General features: G+C 36.2%; 1 protein-coding gene across 1 annotated transcript; it reads right to left on the bottom strand.

Annotated features, from left to right (window-relative positions):
- Positions 1-200: 200 nt before the first annotated feature.
- Positions 201-13,664, bottom strand: LOC120349986 (SWI/SNF-related matrix-associated actin-dependent regulator of chromatin subfamily B member 1-like). The gene is made up of 2 exons (XM_039421762.1): positions 12,280-13,664; positions 201-1,169 (listed from the first exon to the last, which is right to left on the bottom strand). The coding sequence occupies exon 1, from the start codon at positions 13,470-13,472 to the stop codon at positions 12,363-12,365; it is 1,110 nt and encodes a 369-aa protein (XP_039277696.1). The 5' UTR covers positions 13,473-13,664; the 3' UTR covers positions 201-1,169; positions 12,280-12,362.
- Positions 13,665-15,551: the final 1,887 nt, after the last annotated feature.

Here is a 15,551-nt window from a genome sequence, read left to right as displayed (position 1 = left end):
TTTTCACAAATAACTGAAATGACAGGTAATGAGCTTTGTTAACTAAAATGGCAAATAATAAGCTTTGATTTTGTGTAAATAAACATGTATTAATTTTAAAACTGGCTGAGTATTATTACATTAAAATCCGTCCGTCTCCCGTGTGTCACCCTGTATTAAAGATTGCTGTAATTATTGTACAGACAATATCGTTTTTCTTGACATATTTATTCATTTTATTCAATAACGTTTTACTGTATTTACTGCACCTTAAACTGATCAAAATTACTGGAAAAGTGATCAGGAAATTTCGAAGAAATTTCGTATGTTATGCACCCTAGTGCTTTCAATAGAAATAAGATAAATTGATTTCTTTTCATAAAAATTGTCAATTTTTTTTTTAAATAAAACATAACCTAATTTTAATATCCTCTCTATACTGACACTTTTATTTCTGATATTAAACCCTGACCATATATAAAAATTGAAGTCGCTTGTTAAAAGAACCTACTGCACTTGGATTTTAGTATAGAGCATTACTATTTATGATACCTACGAGATGAATAGGATTATCTTAGCTATTCTAATAGAGAACGTCAAAATAATTTATTTTTGGAATACAATAGAACATGAAGATCCCAATGAATAAAGAAAATATTATTGATAACCTTAATTTTCTTCAAATTACTTCCCCATAGTTCAAATTCAAACTAACTGAAAGCTCAAAATATTAACGTCAAGCTTATTTTAATTTATTAAAAGTATGTAGCACTATACGAGTGTTATCACATTGTATCCATTGATATGAAACGTTCAAATACATTTCCTTTCACTACACCACAAATGTTAACATTCATTCTAATTTTTAACATTGTTAACATATCGTATTAAAAATTATAAATTTACACATGATAGCATTCCAAGTAAAAAATTATAATTTCTGACTGACGGATCCTACATGACTACCTCGGTTGCTAGATATTTATTCAAGAAATATACAATTAATAAATTTACTAATACACGTAAAAATACGTCACCTTATTCATTATATAAATCATTGTTTACTTCATTCTCACAAATGTTAAACTAAGTCCTTTAAAATGTCTTTCCGCGTTGATATTCTGCGTTTTTCTGCGTATTCTTTCAGTTATCTCACAGACTTCAGCATTTTCAGTGTGCTTCAAAATTGTCTGTAAAATAAACAAAAAATCAAATTAGTTTATTGGTGACAGTTGAAGATATTGTACAGGTCCCACTCAAGTAAAAATAGTTCAAATATATTATCAATCAAAGAAAAAACATTGTTACTGAAAATCATCGAAGTGAATGACTTCTTCACTCCTATGAAGGTGTGTGCACTCAAAGAGCGCATTAATTGTAGAGATTCTCATGCTCAATCTTTTTTGTTTAAATTGTATCTGAAGCCTGATAATTGAGAATCTAAAATCAAACTTTGCATAAATGAGGCGGAGCTCCTGAATTTTTTACAGATATGGGACTAGTGACAGTTGATAGAGCTTATCGATGACTATTCCAGGCATGAATTTGATCAAAATCGTTAGAGCCGTTTTCGAGAAAATCGCGAAAAATCCTGTTTTTGACAACATTTTCGCCATTTTAGCCGCCATCTTGAATAGCATTTGATTGAAATATTGTTCGTGTCGGATCCTTATATTGTAAGGACCTTACGTTCCAAATTTCAAGTCATTCCGTTAATTGGGAGATGAGATATCGTGTACACAGACGCACATACATTCATACACACACACACACACACATACAGACCAATACCCAAAAACCACTTTTTTGGACTCAGGGGACCTTGAAACGTATAGAAATTTAGAAATTTGGGTACCTTAATTTTTTTTTTGGAAAGCAATACTTTCCTTACCTATGGTAATAGGGCAAGGAAAGTAAAAAATCATTCATAAAAAAATTCATACCATCATAGTTATAGTCCAGGCAATGAATGCTCGTAAAAGGGTATAGAGGGAAAAGTTGGGAAGACAATTTTTGACCCCGCAGTTCTATTTTGGGTAGTAAGGATGTAAACATATCAAAAGTTCCCTGTGCTAAGGGGGTGGGGGTGGTTTGAAGGTACCATTTTTTGTTTTCTCGCATAAAACTCAAAAACTATGTATCTTATGGACTTGACTGTCATATAACAAATTAAAGCTTACATAATTTCCTACAATATTCATCCTATAACTTTTTTATATCTCCTCAAGTTTTCGAGATATCCGCTCTTGAAGGTGTGACATTTTTCAAAAAAACACGTTTGCCACCAAGTTTTTCTATTTTTGCTCTTACAACTTTCCGAAAATCGATTAGAAAAGTCCATGCTGATCATGAGCTTATAGAGCATTGAATTCTCTACAATTTGATGTATAACTCCACACTTTTACGAATTTCCTCACACCTTTTTCTGCAGCTTCAGTGTTGAGTGTGAAATCTCCATTTTTGCAACAATAGACCAATTGACAAAGGAATTTGGAGATATTTGACTTTGCAGCTTTGTTGAGACTAGTTAGGAGGAGAACATATCAAAAGTCCCCATTCCCAACTCATGTGCTAAGGGGATGAGGGTAGTTTAAAAGTTGCATTTTTCAGCGTTTTGCTTCCACGCTAATATCTTGAGAACAATGCATTCAACCGACAACTAACTATTCAAAAATGAAGCTTGATAAATTCTCTACACGTTTTGTTCAGTGGAATTTTGTGATATTCCTATTTTTGTTCCCGAGATATTCGCTCTTGAAGGTCCCTACAAAAAGTTCCCAAAAAACCTGTAGCTCAGCCTTAATAAAAAATTGTCAAGTTGATAATTTTCATAATAATCCATCAACCCATCAATGTTACAGTCTCTCTGTCTCCAATTGGCAAATAGGAGCTACAAACATCAATGCAACTCAGATAAAGAAGGTGCACTCTTTATGCTAATAAATTAAACAGTTATGAGGATATAATTTCATATAATTTCCCCATTAACATCCACAACAGTACCATGAACAGTAAAAACCCTGCTTTTCAATGACAATAATAATTATTGTGGTTTGGAGTAGACAATTTCATCAAAATTTTCTAAAATGAGAAAAATCACAAACCATTTCCAGCAATTTTGGTGATACTGACAATAATGGTCAGTGACATTAATCTACCACATTTTCAACAGGAGTAACGAGAGCTCATTCCCTAATTGTAGGGCTTTCCAGCTTTTTATATGCTTAAAATGTTGGCACTAAACAGAAGCCAATTGGCAAATCCCATCCGTAACCTGTGAAGTCCAAGCAGCCCCATTCATTCAGGGATACACCATTACTTGTTGGCTCGAATGACTTCAAACATGCTGATAATATTGGTGGCAAGATGACTTGGGATCACCCACAGTATTTAGATGAAAACGGTAGGGGTCAAGAAATGTGTGCGCAGTGGCCAGATAGATTGCGTCATCACCACAAACCGAGGTTTTTAACACCTATTGGCAATTTATTTGTTAAAAACATATGATTGGATATTAAATGACGTCAGCTACACCGGAAATTTAGCACAAATATGCGCGTGATACCTACCGTCTTCTTCTATATACCGTGGTATCACCTATATAAAATAAAGAATGGCACAACTGAGGACAACCTGAATACATTTCTATCAAGTGCCTTCTCTGGATTAACTTTTACTGTAGAGAAGCTGGAAAGCAAATGCATATCATATTGAAGCTTTAAACTGGAATTTGCTTTTGATCAGAAAGAAGAGATCCTAGATGGCTCAAAATGGCCTAAATCACTACCTTGAGACGTTTCTTGTTCAAGCGCCACCAAGGAACCAGGTTGAGATGATACAGAGTGCTATTAATGTAGAAGGGATAAAAGAGACTGAAGATAGCTTCAACAACTCTATGCAAGTTAAATCAAGACCAAGCTATAGCAGCTTGAGTTTTTTCATGTTCAATGTATAAGAACCAAAATGAACTTAATTTCACTAAACCCGGTACACAGATAACTTCTATCCTGCTATATTATGAATTAACATTGGTTAACAAATGAAGAAGTGCATGCATATAAAAACATCAGTAGCCTAGCTTTGAGATTAGTTTATCATAATCATGCACGAGTCACAAAAATGGGGGTGTGTTGCTGTGTATGTTATTGACAAGAGTATAATACTAAATCAGTAGACCTGAGTGAGTTTTGTGTTGAAATGGACATTGAAGTCACAGGTTTAGAGGTTTTATAAGTTACAAATGTAATGTAAATTATGTAATTTTATAAGTTATGATTGTCTCTGAGTATCGCTCACCCAGCGTAAATCTTGATGTTTTTTTAACCATCTTGACAATTGCCTCTCTGCTTTAAGCAGTCTAGGCAAGAATATTTTATTAGGAGGTGACTTCAATATTCCAGTGTATATAGATAATGATAAGGCAGAATATTTTACCAATTTATTGAGGAGCTATGGCCTTTTTATTGCATACAAGAGGACATAACTGCATGGACAACAACTACAACTCTTGATTCCTGGAAGTATTCAGTTATTGTTGGAGATCCGGTGATTGATCATTGCCCGGTAACATTGGATGTCAATGTGAATCTGGTAAACTGCATCAGGTCCCCTGGGATAAAACCTATGTTCAGCTAACTAGAGTTATAAATGAAAAAATACTTCACAAATTCAATAAAATATCGGGACAGCATTATTTCTGACAAGCCAGTCGAACTTGTGTTTGATGATTTATTCAGCTGCTTCCAGTACAACTTTGATGTCGTTTTTCCAACAAAAACTCAAGAGTCAAATCTATTGAACTCCGATAAGTAATGCAAAAAGCCTGATAATACTAAGTATACATGTGACCTGAGAGAGATAGGAAAACTTGTCATCACTCTACATCATAGATGATATAAGTCTGAGATGAGCTCAGCAAGAGATAGTCTGTACTCTGAATACCTGAGAACAAAGACATTTTATAGACAGAAAGTTAATACAGCTAAAAGGCAGGCCAATATTTAGAAAAATCACATCCATGTAAGAGGCAGCTTTGGGACTAGTAAGACTAGTAAGGCCAATAATTATGAAGTGCACAGCAAGTCCAGATGCATTCTATATACTTAATGACTGTTTGAACAAGAGGTTCTCAATACAAACATATTTTTTCCTACAGTTACGTTGAAAAGTGGCCATTGCTGCACTGATTACAGAACGCAAAGAATCACTTTTCCGCTCTAGTGCGGGAAAAATTTTTCCTGCACTCCAGATTTGCAACATGGCAACGCAAAATACTTTTCCTACAGTTACGTTGAAAAGTGGCCGTTGCTGCACTGATTACAGAACGCAAAGAATCACTATTCCGCTCTAGTGCGGGAAAAATTTTTCTGCACTCCGGATTTGCAACATGGCAACGCAAAATACTTAGTAGGTTATATGGAGCAACAGTGCAGCAAAATGAAAATGAAGTTGGTAACAGTGACTGGGCTGCTATAGTGAGCAGAGGTGCAACGAAGCACAACGCGCACATTATTACATTATATATTATAACCAAGGACAACATTTTTATTCAATTTGACAATAAATTAAGGTTTTTTATCAATAATAAAATTACACAGAAAAACATTTGATGCATTTCAGGCAATTTTACCCATAATTACCCACTTTTCATATTCAATGGTAACTGTAGGAAAAACTTAATGTGAAATACGTGCGCAAAGTTCCTCTGCTGCACTCAAGAAACCATTCCGCCCTCGCCTACGGCTCGGGCGTAAACGTTTCTTTCGGTGCAGCAAACTGTCACTTTGCGCACTAGTTGCACAAATAACTATAGTAGGTTATATGGAGCAACAGTGCAACTAAATGAAAATGAAGTTGGTAACAGGGACTGGGCTGCTATAGTGAGCAAAGGTGCAACGAAGCACAACGAGCAAATTATTAATTATATATTATAACCAAGGACAACGAGGACTTTAGGATTTTAGGATTAAGGTTTTTTATCAATAATAAAATTACACAGAAAAACATTTGATGGATTTCAGGCAATTTTACCCATAATTACCCTCTTCTCATATTCAATGGTAACTGTAGGAAAAATTTAATGTGAAATATTTTATTTATTTTATTTTATTTTATTCAATTCTTCACGTAAAAATCACAAAAGCAGAGCTAGGCTCTAGTGATGTGTGAAATGTCATTTAATTATTCAAAATGGGAAAAAGAAAGAGAAAAAAAACATGAATGTGGATCACTTATAAACCCACTGTCATACCCCAACCCAAGGCAAACCAACTATTACATAAATAGAACACTAGCAGTGACCATACTATATTGGCAAATCATGTAGAGGCTATCTTCTCAAAAAATTCCTCAACTTTATAGGGACACATACCTATGAGAATGGTTTTTAATTTTTTCTTAAATAAACCAGGAGTAGCACTTTCCTTGACTATCTGTGGTAGGACATTGTAAACCTTGATGCCCATGTAATAAGGGCCCTTCTCCAAGAGAGTCAGCCTGTGCTCTGGATACCTGAGTCCCCTGAATCGCGTGTTATATAATGCGCCACTTGTCCCTCCTGGAAACGGTCCTTATTTCTAAAAACAAATAGAGCTAACTCTAAGACATAAACTGCCGGGGCTGTAAGGAGGGAGTGTTCTCTAAATATGGGTCTGCAAGAACACCTGTCTGTCAGGCCGAATATTCGCCTCAAAGCTTTTTTTTGAGTCCTGAAAATAGATTCAAATTCTGTTGTTCTGCCCCAAAAAATGATACCAAAGCGTAGATGGGATGCAAAATAAGCATGATACACAATTAACGCTGTACTTGTACCTGCAACCCTGGAGATCACACCCACCGCAAATGTTGCTCTACTCAGCTTCCTCAACAGTTCAGAAGAGTGAGACTTCCACTTCATATTACTATCCAAGAACAATCCCAGAAAAGTGGTTCCATCAGAGGGCTTCAAGGTGGTATCTGAGTCTAGTTTAACATGAAACGTTTCCTGGGCATTTCGAGCATGAAAAGGCACCAATTTGGTTTTACTAGGGTTCAATGACAAACCATTATAGTTGAACCACTCATTAAGCTCATTCAAACAAGTTTTTGCTCCCTCAATCAAAGAATCAACATTTCCACCCTTAATGAGAGCTGTTGTATCATCAGCAAATAGAGTTAGATCATAATTAACAAACTTTGAGATATCATTTACATATACCAGATAGAGCAATGGTCCCAAAATAGATCCCTGTGGAATACCCCGATTCATTGCCAACCAAGTAGAGTTGAAAACCATTCCATCAGCAACAACTGAAACCCTATGGTATCTACCCCGCAAGAATGATTGCAGCCACAAAAATTCAACTCCCCTCACACCATAGTGCCACAACTTGGACAAAAGCAGGTCATGATCCACGCAATCATAGGCCTTGGACAGATCGCAAAAGATACCAAGTACCTTCTGCGATCCATCCAAAGCACTAAGAGCCTCCTTATTCAGTCCAAACACAGCATTGTCAATACCTCTACCCCTCCTGAATCCAAACTGGGAATCACAGAAAAGATGATTTCTCTCAAAATAGGAATTCAACTGAATATGAACTGCTCTCTCAAATATTTTTGAAAATACCGTTCCCAGAGAAATTGGCCTGAAGTTTGACACTTCCTGTGAATCACCCTTCTTATACAGTGGCTTTATGGATGAGAATTTTAGTAAATCTGGGAATTCCCCCCTTCCAAACGACAAATTGATAACATGTGAGAGAGGTTTTGAAATAAGCTGAGCAGTTCGTTTCAAAATAAATGTTGGAATTTCATCCCACCCTGATGATCTGCTATTTTTTAAACCATTGATAATATTGAGTACCTCATCACATGTTATTTCTTTGAAATGGAAAGCTGATTTAGGCTTATTATGGGGAGCATCAAAGATCCTCTCATATCTCCTTCCACCAGCCGAATTCCTTGAAGACAAGTTTATATATCCTTCAGCAACTGTATTAAAATACTTATTGAAGGAATTGGCCACCTGTTGTGGATCAGAGATCAAGCTGGAGCCAATTCTGAGTACCGGACAAGGACCTGCACTTTTATTATTACCAAGTGTATTTTTGATAACCCTCCAAGTTGTCTTTGTTACATTGCTGGAAGAAGTAATGCAGTGAGATAGGAATTTCCTTTTTGCCAATCTTATAACATTTCTCAGAATTAGTTTATATTTCTTGAAATATTCCATAGTGGTAGGGTTAGGATTGCAATGCAACATCTCAAGAATTTCCCTTTTGCGTTTACATGATACCTTAATACCTTTAGTCAGCCATCCCCTACAAGCTCTGTCACCAGTGTTCACCTTGAATGTTTTCAATGGAAAAGACTCCAAGAAACATTGTCTGTAACTATGAAAAAACCTGCCAAAACCCTCCAAACAGGAAGTGGCTCTCAAACAACTCTCCCAAGTCTCCCTTTCCAACCGTGAGGTAAAATTTTTAATAGCAGGTTCTGGAAAATATCTTTTACTTACATAGGATCCTTTAATTTTCAAAGCAGCTTCAGAAACCTGAAAGAACAATGCATGATGGTCTGACAGCCCAATATCCAGAGTAGTACAGTTCAAATTACTTATTTCTAAGTTTGTCAAAATAATATCTATGCAAGATATAGATGTGTGATTGCATTGAAATTGAACTCTTGTAGGGGAATTATTCATAGGTCCTAAATGATAAGAAGAACATAGATTCAGGAACTTTTTGCTATTATTAGACTTTTGATCCAATATATTAATATTAAAGTCGCCACAAACAAATATACTTTTCTTTATTGACTCAAGACGTAATCTTTTAAAAAGCAATTCAAGACTAAATAAAAATTCCTTGAATGAAGCATTGGGTGGCCTATAGATTGAAACGATAACAGTGCCCCTTCCTTTTTGAAAACAATCATCCCTCAACTCCACTGCCGAAATCTCAAGCAAACACTCCACTGACAAACCGCCAATATCATCTCTCCCTAGATAAGAAATTTCATCTCTGAGTAGAACTGCAACTCCTCCTCTAGCCTTATTTTTCCTACAAAAAAGAGACCTCAAGGAATAGCCAGTGAGAGAGTTTAGGATACCTGAATTTGCCGCCTCCAGCCAATGCTCACTCAAACAGATTGCCAATGGTCTAAGCTTATATGTTTCAAAGGTAGTCTCTATTTCATCAATTTTCCCTGCAAACCCCTGGATATTCAAACACATAACATATGACCTGTCGAGTCCATTCAGATCCATAATCTCACCTTGTTCCACCCTTGACCCATTACTTTCATCTATTAAGGACTCTTGCTCTGTTAAATCTACACAATTATTTACCTCTGTCATAAAATTCACCTCTTTTGTAGAAGTGTTGTCTATATTCCTCTTCTGAACATTATCTTTATTCATGTCATTTATTTGCCTTGATAAAAAATAATTTTTATCATAGTTGTCATGACTAATCAGTTTAAATCAATCAGGTCACATGTCTCAACAGATTGAATATTGTGTGAAGGTTGTATGGTGTCTTTAAATGCAATTACATTATTCTTTTTCTGCTTGTAAAGGCTGCCGTTTTCATGTGTCTGTTCTATCTGCTCTCTTTTTCCTGTTATGATACCCGCTATCAATTTGCATACTGTTTTCTTTCCCAACCTGTTCATATGAAGGCCATGCCGTGTATGCTTAGTCGGTTCAAACATCCAGAGATCGACAATTTTAACGTTACTCACATACTGAATTTTTCGGATGGCTCTATTCAGTTTAGTAATCATCAAATTTATGTGTGAGTTAGCAAATAAGTCGTACCTGTAAGGAATAGTAGTAATAATTAAATTTCTATTAGCATGTTCCTCCATAACCCTGACCAGCCACCTCAGATACACCTTAATATGATTCTCAGAAAAATCATCAGTGACACTATTTGTACCTCCTATTATAATCGTCCATTCATTTTCCCTATTAGGACTAGTTTTTATCTGAGAATCGTTTAATATAGATTGACATATTTTTTCAATAGGAGCTCCAGGAGCTACAAATGAGGTGCAAGTAATATTTGAGGGCAAGGCCTGATCCAGCAACTCACGGACACCCCTCCCATGACTATCCGACCATATGTTAATCTTCACTTCATCAGATCTCCTAAGATTGCTCATACTACTTCTGCATGAAAATTCATCTGTGGAATTCATTTGGATCGGTTTCATTTCTTTGAATAGAGCGATATCATTTGCTAGATCACTAATTGTTCGCTGAAGACAACAATTTGTCTCCTCTGTTCTGAGTAGCTGTTGGCGACTCTCTAACAGATCTCTCTGTAGAGCCATAATATCTTCTTGAAACCTATCGTTAACATTTTTTAAATAATCAACAGATTTGCGATGCAGATTCAATAATGATTCAATAGTTGAGGAGTCTTCCACCCCAGTGGATAGCGACTTGGTCCGTTTCTCACTCTCGCTGTCCTCTTTCAAATGCGAGTCATATACAACATCAGAGGAACCATCAGTCTGTGATGCGATATCTATCATGTGCTTAGAGTTGCTGTTACAATTTCCATCACACTTCCTATTTGTAGTAGCTTCCTCCCTTTCCATCAATTGCTGCTCTAGTTCTACTGCTCTATCTGTCAACGCATTTTTCATGTATTCTAGTTCAGCCACTCTTTGCCTAAGATATTTATTTTCCTCTGAAATAGATTTATATTTTGGAGTTTCTGGTGTAAGTGTTACATAAGGCGAGAGTAGTGATGTGAGTGAGGACGGGCCTGTCGAATTTGCTTCATCGCTATCAACATTTTCTTCTTGTACGTCTAACACCCGTTTAGTTGCTGGTGGATCATGATTGTGTTTACCTGGCTCTCCCACCACTTTAGATTTAATAGAGTCAGTTCGAATGCAGCTTGAGCAGTATTTATTAGTACAACGCCATACAATTTCCCCTGAGCGCTGTTTGACTGCCCTACTGTACCGGAAATCTTCAAATACAATTCCTGGCTGCCCTTTAGCAGTCTTTATAAGTTCAAGTGCCATTATTATCGTATGCTAAGACTATTACACTTGAACAGAGAGAATATTGCGACTCATAAACACAATTCTTACAGCAATAATATTCAAATGCAACTCAAAACCAGTAAGAGACAATACGACTAGACAGATACATCAACACCAATTTATTTGCTAAAATATTAAATGTGATGGAACTACTCTAAATATAGAAGTTAGTATTGAAAGAAAATGAATAAAAATTGAGATATTATGTTACTGTAATAGTTATGAAACGAAAATCTACGTTAATTTCTGAAAAGCAAGAAATGAATGGAAACAAGTTATCTTATCTGAGCTGCTCCAAAACACAACCGTCCGCTACCACTGCTACAACTCAACCCTAAATACGTGCGCAAAGTTCCTCTGCTACACTCAACAAACCATTCCGCCCTCGCCTACGGCTCGGGCGTAAACGTTTCTTTCGGTGAAGCAAACTGTTACTTTGTGCACTAGTTGCACAAATAACTATTGTGTGTTGAGAATAAATTGAAACTATCGGTTCACCAACTATGTCAGCCCGTCTTACGTATTGAGGGTCATCAAATTTTTCAAGAGTTCGTATAGTCCAGATGAATAGGCCTATGAAATAGATGTAATTATATTGTGCTGAAATATAATGCAGATGTGATAGCTCACCCCCTTTCAGTAGTAACTAATTTCTTTGCTTTGAAACAAGGGGTGTTTCCGCGGGCTGCTATACTGTACCTACTTATAAGGGTGATCCTCAGTTAGCATCTAGCTACAGACAAATGACTATTATACCAGTATTGGCCAATATGTTTGAAACAATCAACTAGTGCCCTATTTTGAGGCAAACAAACTCTTTGCTGATTCCCAGCATGGCTTCAGAGAAAGTCAACATTGACTGCAATATCAAAGCTGGTATCTGATATTCTGGATACATTTGAAAAGAGAGGATCAGTATCCCTAATTCTTGCGGACCTGATGAAGGCCTCTGAATGTATCTTTCACAAAATCCTATTGAAAAAATTGGAAAAATATGGCATCCAAGGGACAAGTCATACATTTGCTGTGCTCATATCTCCAAGATTACCAACAGATTGAATCAATCCGTGGAGCCTCATCTTCCACCCTATCAGTGAAACATGGTAGGCCTATACCAAAGGGCTCAGTCATGGGGCCAATCCTGTTCATAATTGCTATCAACGACTTGAGCTTGCTAGGAAATATCTGTTCTTTGCTGAAAACACCACCATCTGTAATAAAATAATGTTTTACAATAAAATAATGCGGAGTACCCACCTCACTGTTCAAGTTGAAACTTTTTCTGCAGGCTCTGGCTTTTTGAGGAGTTTGGTCAACTTGCCCGCAGAATTCTTCTCATCTCACCAACCCGGAGTAGTGTTGGCTAATCTCCTCATACGTCGGGTGTTGCGGTCCTGGTCACGGATCTTTTTCTCCATTTCGGCATCTGTGAGAGTTTCAAGGAATGGCGACCACTGGTCAGCTTCTGACGACTGTCGAAATGGAACCTCAACAGTTGGCAAGGGGGAGTCACTGAAGGCGTACATCCTTTGGTGCCAGCTCAACTGTCCTCGAATAGAATAGGCAATTGCTGTCACAAATTCTCCTCCTAGACCCAATTCTGCACACAACTTCATGGCAAAAGTCTCTGCGTTGTTCTCCTTTTCACTCATGTCCCATTCAACTTGATCGACAAGAGACGTATTCCCAACGTGGATGTTCAACTTGATAATGACACGTTGGTCGCATTGCTCATCAAGAATATTATCAGTAGGGAAACCTTCAATTTGTTGACGAATTGCCTGAGCTATGGCAGGTACAAATGTGACAGGGTTCAGATCTAGATCGTCGCAGAGAACTTCGGCAAACTGCTCTGGGGTTATCAATGTTTCGTTTTTATTCCAAGTGAAAGTATCTCTCAATTTCTGTCCTTCAAGTTCCATGTCTAAACGTATCGGAACTAGTTGCTCAAGTTGTGCAGCATTCTCATGGTTGATTAGAGGATCTGTGTCATCAAAACATAATGGAAAAGTTCTAACTTTCTTGCTGTTGACTCTATTCCTATTGATTGGCGTAGCTTGAGGAACAGCATCCAAATGTGAACTTGTAGGCAAAGATGGTACCCATGACATGCTCTTCTTTGATTTTGATTCTCTAGGTATAGATGGTTCTGAAGAGTGCACTGAAACAGCTTTGTACTTTTCATCATTTCCTTCAATAATATCTTCAACTTCGGCTGCTCTCAATAGAGACACACTTGAGGCAAGGCAGTGAGCACTGAGACCCATGTCTATAAGTCGCTTTCTTTCGTCATTAGTAATTGTTCTTCGGTACATACCTGGATATCTTTTGTAGAGAGAACCTCGAAAGAGGCGTAAATAATTTCCAACTTCAGATCCAATACAGTAGTATTCTCCATTTTCTTCTATCTGAAAACTTATTGGTTTGTCTCCGTACGTTCTAATCGCCATAATTCCAATCTCAGATTATCTTAATGACAATATATTCACAATAAGTTACTGGAAAAAAATGCAAAATACTTTTTAATAACAATATAGTCCACAGAATAGAATAATTCACAAAAATTACAATAACCCAACACTCGGCGTTTGTACTGTGCTCCTTGTGTTTGTGTATTTCTGCAGTTGTGTGTGTGTGTGTGTGTGGCTTTTGTAGCGTCACTTGCTTTGCCATTGCCTTCTTGATCAATCATACAGAAAAGCGCTGCGTAGTGCAGAGTAGGATAAAGGCGGCAAAATTCAAATTCAGATTCAATCCTATTCACATATTTACAAATTATAAGCTAAAACAAGAAATATAACAAGATCACACAGTTCAACAAGATGAAAATAGTAAGTTAACAATAAATTATTGAGTAGGCTGCCTAATAAATAATTATCAAACAATAATTTTAGACAAAAACGTCGAATAGCCTATATTACTGTAGGGTGTACCTAGGCCTATATTAAAATTCTAATAGTATACAATTTTTTTGTATAATTTATGTTTCTGCTATTTCTATTTTCCATCTCTCCATGGATTAATAAATTCATAGATATTCATTTCTGCTTGCCGACGCAGAGTATTGAACTCTCGTCAAGTATTATTCATTAATCCAAATTCATGGATGAAATCCTAAAATTAATAATAATATTTTATAATCTAAAATCAAAATATATTATTAATTTTGGGATTTCATTCATGAATTAGGATTAATGAACACTTGCCGAGATTTCAAAACTTTGCGTCTGCAAGCAAGAGTGTGTATAGGTTTCTATAAATTTATTAATCCATGAAGAGATGGAAAATAGAAATAGCAGAAAGATAAATTAAACAAAAATGAAATAAATGAGCATGTAGGCTACATTAGAAATCTCACAGATCAGACTTTTCTTTTAATAGTTTTAAATATAGGTATAGGCCTATTAGATAAATCTAGAACTTTATTGAGTTGAAGTGATATCAATCGCCGAGGTGATATTATAACCTGCTAATTACTATCAGATATTATTGATAGTGATTTTATAAAATCAATACCGTACACTACAAAAGCGAATGAGCTTCTTCATCAAAAATATGAAGTATTAAAAGCCTGTCTTATTTTATATTAAGCACTTAAAATCAAGGTGATAGAGGTGCTAGATATTTAAAAAAATATATTTGCTATAAATAGAAATAAAAATCTCAGTACCCTTTTGTGAATTATTTATAATTAAAATTAATCATAAATTAATATAAAATAATAATTTATAATTAAAATGAATCAAAAAGAGGTACTGAGATTTTTATTTCTATTTATATTACAGGTAGCCCTGTACGGAAAAGAGACAATATATTTACTGTATATTATAAATACTACCTATATCAAACTAGATCAAGTTATTGTTTTTATCTATAGTAGAACTATAGCTGATAGATTCAGAGGCACAGTGAATATCAATCAATATTTCTCAAGGAACAAAACTGGTGTATTTTAGCGGTCAATCTTGCATACATTCCTTTCTGTTTGATGTTCACATTTATGCTTTAAAAAGGGTGTTGGAATGATATCATCAAACATTCATGCCCCAGGCGGAATTCCAACCCACGACCATGCGCAGCAATAGCCGGCTGAAGTTGCGAATGCTACACCGGCCGGCAATTATGTAGTTGCGGCCATTATTTAATCCACCATTATAGGCCTACACTCACTAATAAAATTATAATCATCAATCGTTCTCGGTTGATTGACATTAAAGCTCTTTGAGTTCTCAGGATTTCTTCTTCAGATTAAAGCTTTTCCTGTTAGGGTAAACGCGTAGTGAGGGGTAGAAGGAGAGGTCGAAATAGAGCTACCTCAATTTGACACAAACGAATTTCGTGTTATGAGGCGCCCGCTGGCGAGGAGGTCTAGGTGGGCAGTGCGGTAAAACTCTATCTCGACTTCCTCACCATGTACTTGTGTCACATTGAGATAACTCTATCCCAACCGCGATCCCTCTCCCTCCCACTACCTCCTCACTATGCGTTTGCCCTTATGCGATACTCCAATGAGGAAGGCTCACTGAATA

This window comes from Nilaparvata lugens, chromosome 2 (assembly GCF_014356525.2).
Source record: "Nilaparvata lugens isolate BPH chromosome 2, ASM1435652v1, whole genome shotgun sequence".
Lineage (NCBI taxonomy): Eukaryota > Metazoa > Arthropoda > Insecta > Hemiptera > Delphacidae > Nilaparvata > Nilaparvata lugens.
This window is presented reverse-complemented; position numbering and strand designations above follow the sequence as displayed.

Excerpts from the sequence above, each read along its gene's own strand:
- LOC120349986 (XM_039421762.1), bottom strand. The coding sequence starts at position 13,472 with ATGGCGATTAGAACGTACGGAGACAAACCAATAAGTTTTCAGATAGAA.